The 8,340-nt window shown below is 27.5% G+C and overlaps 1 protein-coding gene across 1 annotated transcript; it reads right to left on the bottom strand.

Moving 5' to 3' along the window:
- Positions 1 to 1,692: 1,692 nt before the first annotated feature.
- Positions 1,693 to 4,010, bottom strand: LOC105115323 (RmlC-like cupins superfamily protein). The gene is made up of 2 exons (XM_011012172.1): positions 3,619 to 4,010; positions 1,693 to 2,084 (listed from the first exon to the last, which is right to left on the bottom strand). Exons 1-2 carry the CDS (start codon positions 3,900 to 3,902, stop codon positions 1,880 to 1,882), a joined length of 489 nt encoding a protein of 162 aa, XP_011010474.1. The 5' UTR covers positions 3,903 to 4,010; the 3' UTR covers positions 1,693 to 1,879.
- Between the last annotated feature and the right edge of the window lie 4,330 nt (positions 4,011 to 8,340).

Raw genomic sequence — 8,340 nt, 5'->3', positions numbered from 1 at the left:
AAATCCTAAGGGGTATGGTTGAGATGATTTCCAAGGATGAAAAATGATTGAGGGTTTAATAATGGAGTTTTAAAAGATGGGAGACCAAAGTTGAATTGGAAAAGATTGAAAACCTTAATGAACTTAGGGTTAAAATCTTTAATGAAACAATTTGTTTTGAGTAAAATAGTGGGCAATAAAAAGAGATAATGCCATTTTGAACCTTTGATAATCTTGATTGACTTAGTTGCAGGTTTAATTTGAAGAAAAATCAAGTTTGGAATTCAATTTCACAAAAATTGGAAGTTCTAGAACCCAATTGAACTTTGGTTTGGCTTAATCAATTCCATCAGGGATACAATTGAAGAAAATTAAAGTTTAAGAGTCAATTCAAGTTAAAATTACAAGAATTAAAAGTTCAAGAACAAAATTAAAAAATTACAAAACCAAAAACTAAATTGTAAAAGGTATCAAAAGCTAAGGGTCTAATTAAAAATCCTAAGGGGTATGGTTGAGATGATTTCCAAGGATGAAAAATGATTGAGGGTTTAATAATGGAGTTTTAAAAGATGGGAGACCAAAGTTGAATTGGAAAAGATTGAAAACCTTAATGAACTTAGGGTTAAAATCTTTAATGAAACAATTTGTTTTGAGTAAAATAGTGGGCAATAAAAAGAGATAATGTCATTTTGATTGTGTTGAAAAAATATATTGTTTGTATGTTGTTCATCTTTCTCAAATAACCTTATGAAGCTTGGTCGAGCTCGCACCTTTCAAGCCATTATTCATCCTTATCTTTGCATCAAACCATATTTAAAATAGTACATTCAATGACCTAGATATTTTATTGCACAACTAGAATTTTTTAATTTATTAGCAAAATATTTTTTTTATAGTTAGACATTGAATTTGTAGGGATAAATTTCACCAACGGGCTAATAGACAGTTACTATTCATCAAAAAAACTTCTTGGACTAAAAAAATTTATATTCAAGTATTTTTCATCTAAAAACACCAAAGAAACATCCTATAATCAAGGGGAAAAAACATATAATATCAATCAACCTTTAATTGATAAAAAAATCCCTAGTCTAGATAACTTTTTCTAGCAAAATGCTTAAAAATACTTAGCAAAATGCTTAAAAATACTTAAATAAGATTCTTCTTGCCAAATAAAATTTATTAACAACAATATCAACATAGTTTGTTGCTAAAATATAACCAACCAACAATTTTCCCTTATTTTTCAAGGACTCCACCATCTCTTAAATTTAAGGACTAAAATATAAACAAAATAAAACTTTAAAATAAAATATTAGAATTAAAAGGATTAAAAATGAAGCCAATAGAGAATATATAAACATAACTAAATTTTTTCCGAACAAATTTTAAAAAATACATGCAGTTTTATTTCTTTTAGTTTGGTCTTTTTTTCTATTAATTGTGTATTTAGGCTTAAAATTAAAAATTTATCTTATTAAATTGTGCTCTAATCAAGTTTGAAAATCTAATAAAACCCCTTAATCCTCAAGATCATTTAAATAGAAGAAATAATAAACTTAAAAAACAAACCACAAAACAACACATGCAAGGATGCAATAAAAGTTTGTTGACAAAAATGAAAAGAGAGAAAAAACAAAAAAAAAACCCTACAATCAACGTTGAAAATGAAGAGTGTGTACAGCACAACGGTACAAGTAAAATCACCATAACTTTTAATTTATTTTGAAATTATTATTATTATTATTATATATAGAGGTTTGTACTTGGGACATTTTATGAGAGGGGGAAATTATACCAGTTGAGCTATGGCTCCTTGGCAAAAATTATGTAGTTTACAATACATTTATTGGAGGAGGAGCCACAAACCGAACTAAGCTACATAGACTTGAAGAGATTATTACTCAAAGTTATAGTGCTTGTCTACACCAACTGAAACATCCCAAGTGCAGCTCATTCCTTTTGGGAACTCAACCAAATCACCGGCAGTAATCTCGACAGGCTCTTCTGCCCCATCAGGATACACCTTTACTTTGCCTTCCAGAAGATAGCATGTCTCTTTGGCAGAATATGTCCATGGAAATTTGCTAGGAGGACAACCCCACCTGTAAAAAATTGTAAACAATCAACATCCAAATGTAGGAATTTCTATTGATACGTGGAATTGCATACAGATGCACGTAAAAGCAAAAAGAAAAAAAAACACACTATAAGAGGCAGAACCTCCTCCTTTTTTCTCCCCTCCTCTTTCAGTATGTGCGACTATTGCAACTCATCAAATTCAAAAGTTCTTTAGAGTATTCATCTTAAACTAAAAAGCACAAGCACATTGTTCTAAAGATCTAAAATTAAAATATAAACTACTTCATATCTTTTAACCACATGAAAGGTTCCCAACACAAGCCAAGTGCATAATGGTGTGTAAGTATGCGTGTTGCAATATGTAGCTGTGTGTTTGCGACTGTTTTAAGATCAACACACAAAGCGTGTAGTTATATCACATTTAATTGCTCCAGAAAAAGAAAACATGGGAATGGGAAAATCCAATCAGAGCTTCCATGCATGCAGAGATTCAGGTTTATGCAGAACATACAATAAAAAAAGTCACCAGATTCCAGGAAAAACAACATCCAAACACAAGACGATCCAATCATCTTCCCAGCACAGAGGGATCAGTTTTGAGAATGGCAATTTAGAAAAAGAAGTAAGCAGTACAAGCGAGGTTGGTTCCCAAGATATTGAGGGTGCAGAAGGTGGGATCACTCCTAAAAGCAAGATTAATCTTATATATGAGAACAAGTATCCAATAAACTTGGATGACTTCCGTTAGCAAAAGATAGCAATCCAGGAAATAGGAATTTGAATAGACAGAAACCTTGCCATGCCCCAAGGAAAAACAAAGAACAGGGCCAAGGCCGACTCACAGTTTAGGTAAATTCTTTGGTCATTTGTTAGTTTTAAGGGCCCCTCAAAGTTTTTTTGTGATGGGATTTGCCTAACAGCACTCCACAGTGAACACTAGACTTAAATGAACAATTCAAGAGACAAACTTGCTTCTTTAAAGGGGCCAGTTTTCGGAAGCAAAGCTTATTCTTTTCACACATAATGCGCATCGATCACCATCCTTTTCTTCTTCTTCTTCTTCTTCTTCTTCTTCTTTTTTGACATTGAGCGATCGTTTTCTTTGCACAAGTGTATTGCTGGGAATCAAGTTTCAAAAACACCATAATTCCCCGCCACAGCTCCAAGATTATTGCTTTGATTTAAAACGAATGCGCAGTTGAAGAACAATGAACCAAACAATATCATTGAACCATTCATTGTAAGGGTTAAATGCTATCAATTATAGATCTAGATTTAAACAAGAAACTGCAAGCCTACACCTCTTTTTAACATCAAATTGGTACATAATTTTACGTATAAATAAGTTTCATGGATAATATAGTTTGGAAATTCTACTCTTTCCTAAATCTGAAACTTTAACTTCCCATACATAAGGTTAATGGATAATTACAAAAAAATTGTACATAAACCCGTTACAGAAAACGTAGTGATGAAAGCAAAACAACAACTAAAACTTTAGCTGCAAATTCAAAAACAAAGATATGGAAACAGATCGAGGGCTTTAGAGTTACTTACTTGGGCCACTTGCGGACACCAAGTTCAGTAAGTTTGGACTCCGGAGGATTCCTAACAACCTTAATTCCAGATTTCTCAATAGTCAAGGTCTCTGCTTTTACTATTGGTTTTGCCATACGCCTCAAGCCCACCCTTGTTCTTCTTCTTGCACTTGAAAAAGGAAGAGAAGCACCAAAAGACGCAGATGAGTCGATACGATGTTGACCCTTTTGGCTTTGAGGACCAAGCCTAGACTGGTTCAACAATATTAGTAAACTGGTACTGCTGCCACTCGCACATGCCATTTCGTTTTTCTATTACCCTTGAGTATAGTGGTTTCTCGGTGTAAAGTGCCGAAGGGCTCTGGAGAGGGTTGATTGATTTTTTCCATGGCTGGTCTCAGTCCAATTTCATTATGGGCCACTCATCCATCATCTTTCGGTTATCCATTAGTTTTCCATTATTTCTTAAGGCTCGCAATTTTTGCATAACCTTTCTTTTCACTTTCATGGATTTTAATTTTTTTTGTTCCCAATAATTTTTTTTTAATCAGCCCTTTTGTAAATGCAAGTTTTTTGTTTCAAATAATTCTATGGTAAATTTTAAAAGAATTTAAAATTTTTTGGGTATTATATCATTCTATTTGATTTGATGAGTTTTTGGCATTATAATATTATAAAAATATATATTTGTAATTAAAACCAAATTTAAATTGTCCTATAATCCTAAAAATAAAACTTAAAGATATCCACATTTATTTATTATAATTTTAAATATAATTAGTATATCACCCTGACATAAATAGAAAATAATTGAGTCTTCATTTAGTTCTTTAAAGAAAAATTTTAAAATATACACTAGTTATTAAAATTTAAATAAAAATTTGATTATATTTAAGAAAATATAAAAATCACCCTCATTGTATCTTTTCCAATTAAAAATTAAATATTTTATTTGTTTTTTTAAAATTTATTTCATGCATACCATTATTTATCTAAATTATTTTCTGAGTTTATTCACAAGTTATTTATTGTCAATAAAGTATTCATCTAATTAGCATTAATCTCTATATTAAAAGTTTTACAACTCGATAAATATTCAGTTTTTAAAATTAATTAACTATTTATTTATTTATAATTTTCATCCTCCATCATTTTTTATATTTTTCATTCACTTTGCATGAATTTTTTTAGTTATCTTGAAAATAACATTAGCTGCCTCAAAGTTTTTGGTAATTGTTAAATTTAGCTCTTTAAAGAAATTTTATTTTAAAATTAAATTAAATTAATATATTTTATCCTTCAAAATTTAATTTTTCAGGTGTTGAGTTTTTAGGTGGAGTGCAAGTTGAGAATTTAATAGATTATAGATTTGAGAGTTTACTTGAGTTTAAAATATTCACTTAAACTTACTTGATTTTTTTTGAAGTTTTTTTCATTATTTTTTCATTCAATATTTAATTTATTCTCTTTCTATAAGATTTATTTTCTTTTTAAATAACAAGGGTTATCTTATGTTTTTTCAATCTTTGTTAAATTTATCTTTTTTAAAAAGATTTTTTAATTAAATTTAATTAATTAATTTCATTCTTTGATATTTAGTTAGGTGAATGTTGAGCTTATTAATTTAGTCCTTGTCTAAAATTTAATTAGTCATAAGTTTGAGAGATTAATTAAGGCTTATAAAGTTCACACATGGTTTCTTGTTTTATATATATATATATATATATATATATATATATATATATAATTTTATTCACCAATATTTTTTTATTCACTTTTTATTAGATTTTTCTCTAGTTTTGAAAGTAACAAGGGTTAACTTGAAATTTTTTTCAAACTTTGTTGAATCTAGCTTTTTCAAAAAAAATTATTTTTTGGTTAAATTAAATTAATTATACGAGAATAAGCATGAGATGCTTGACTCATGGTATTTTGTTTTTGTTTGCCTTTTGAATTATTTTTCTAATAACAAATGTGACCTTTTCAATTATCAAATTCTTAGATTTAAAATGTTAATATTACATTAATATGCTTTTGTATGTTGGCAAAAACTACCCTAACTTGCAGCATAGTACAAGCCATTTATCTAGTAAATATATATCTTCAGTTAAGTTCAGGTGGTTTTTAGATTGGGTTATATATATTACTTACCTCTTATTTATCAGGTCCAAAAAATATTCAATCATTCAAGTGGAGTTAGGTCGGTATCTATTAAGTTTAAATTTCTTATCTGTTTTTGCGTTTTAAAAGTTCTTTTGAAAAAAATAATTTTTTTTTATTTTTTTATTTTAAATTAATATTTTTTAGTATTTTCAGATGATTTTAATATACTAATATCAAAAATAATTTTTAAAAAATAATAAAAATATTATTTTAATATATTTTTAAATAAAAAATATTTTTTAAAATAACAACATAATACTCTTCCCTCCGTATCATCGGTAAATATATGGCGGACAAGTAGGCAGATTCTCTAACAAGGTATCCAAATACATAGACCCTAATTTCCATGTGGATCCTTGGATTTCATAATAGTGTACTTATCCGTTGATAACATAGGGGTAAAACTTAAGACTCCTTGGTTAACTCTCCAAAGAGCTGAGTTAGAACAATAGTTCTTTATACGAGAGTTGTTACTTGTAAGTGACTTGAGTTTGAAATAGTTTACACTAGCAAATGTCTTTGAGTTAGGATAGTGTTTTGAGTTCATTTGAAACGTAAGAAAATTTTCATTATTATAATTTCTTAATACAAGTAAAATTAATTTATCTTATATTTAATTAAAAAAATAAAGATAAATTATAATAATCCATTGGAGGTATTATTACATTATAGAAGCTACCAAAAGAATTATTACTACTTAAAAAAATTAAACAAAAAATAAAAATTAAAGAGAAGATATTAATTAAAAAATAAATTAAAAAGACAAAACGTTGTTGGATCATATTCAAAACCTATTTTTATACAATTTTATGATAATAAAAATATACATTCATAACAATTCTAATGATTATATTCTCCAATACAAATGTATTTTTCAATTCAAATTTTATTTTTTTATATAAGAATTCATAACAATTCTAAAACATATCTTTTTCATATAAGAACCAAAGTGTTTTAAATAAAAACTTATCATGATTTTTATATGAAAAAACAATAACTTTATATTTTTTATGAGACATTATAAGAAAATAAAAAAAAAAGATTGCTTTGATAAAAATACATAAAAAATAACAATGAAAAAATAAAAATAAAATATTTTATTCTCACTAGATATTCCTTGTTGAATTTTATAAAAACAATCAGGATGTTAGTGATTAGTACTTAAAAATGCATTTTTATTAAGGTTTTATATCATCATTTTGCACTTGAGATATTAATAACTCCTTAATTAAAATATATTTTATAATAACAAGTCTGATACCATAAAATACATTTAGTTTATAGTAAATGTTTATCCTAAATGTAGACCTATTACATAAATGAAATGATTGATCGATGAGTTCAAGTATTGAAATTAAAAAAGAAAAAAAGAGGATGAAGCTTAGAAAAGAAATGCTAGTTTAGTCTAAACTGAAATACTGTTTAGTAATTGGATCATAACTGGAGCTGTAGAATTGGATTTAGGTCTGCTTTATATGGATGGAAAGATAAGAGATAAGCCTAAAACTTTCATAAAAAGACAAGACTCAATCCTGCTACTTGAAAGTCCAAATCTTAGCAACAACGTAAAAGTCTAAATATGTCATACAACCTAAACACTGTTAAGTGTTCAACCCATATCTTGAGTTCTAGAAGTCCAAATGACCTCAATGTCTTTTTTCTAGAAAGCTGAGACAATTTTATATGACTTTCATGGTAAGGTTGATTCAAATTCTAACGTTATCAATGATATTTTATTCATACAAGAAAATAAGGATTGTCATCAAGTCAATATGTGGCCACCCACTCAACAATTAATCATCAAATCAATAGTTTCTAATTTTGACCTATAAAAGGAGGCATTTGCCATGATTTAGACATCTTGGTTTTTAAATCAAGATCATGTTGTTGCTCTCTTTTTATTGTAATGCTGAAGTTTTACTTAAATTAATCTCTTGTTTATGTTTTTCATTTCCTTTTCTTTACTTAGTTAACTTTTATCTTATTTATGTTTTTATCTTATTTATTTATATTTCTCTTCTTTTATTATATTTAGTTAAATTTATTATGTCAAGGTGAAAAGGTTACACACCAATGGTGTAAGAATAAGTATAGTGTAAGCTCAATATAGACCTTAGTTTTTGATACTAACATATTTTATATTTGTTATCTTGTTCACTTTTAATACTTTACTTGTTAAATGGTTAATCTATATTTGTTTTGTATAATACTTAGTACAACAAATACTTGACACTTTCATAGCTCAACCATATGGTATAACCTACACCTGTGCTATGAAAAGAACTTGATTTATTGTTAACTTAAGTTATAATTTACAAATATTAACATTATTCGAATAAGATAACTAATGTAATCATATTAACCATTTATAATCCAATTAGAACCTCTTTTGTGTGTGGTTTTCACTTGAGTAATAAAAAGAGTTTATATTATACTTGTTTGAAATACCATTAGTGAATCCTTTAACCTTAACAATTATTTTTATCATTGTTTAATCATCACATTAATCTTACAATCTCAAAGTCCTCTTTAACTTACTACTATTACTACTACTACTACTATTATTGTTGTTGTTGTT

This window comes from Populus euphratica, unplaced genomic scaffold (assembly GCF_000495115.2).
Source record: "Populus euphratica unplaced genomic scaffold, PopEup_1.0 scaffold660.1, whole genome shotgun sequence".
Lineage (NCBI taxonomy): Eukaryota > Viridiplantae > Streptophyta > Magnoliopsida > Malpighiales > Salicaceae > Populus > Populus euphratica.
The sequence above is the reverse complement of the archived record's forward strand: the minus strand, read 5'-3'. Positions and strand labels throughout refer to the sequence as shown.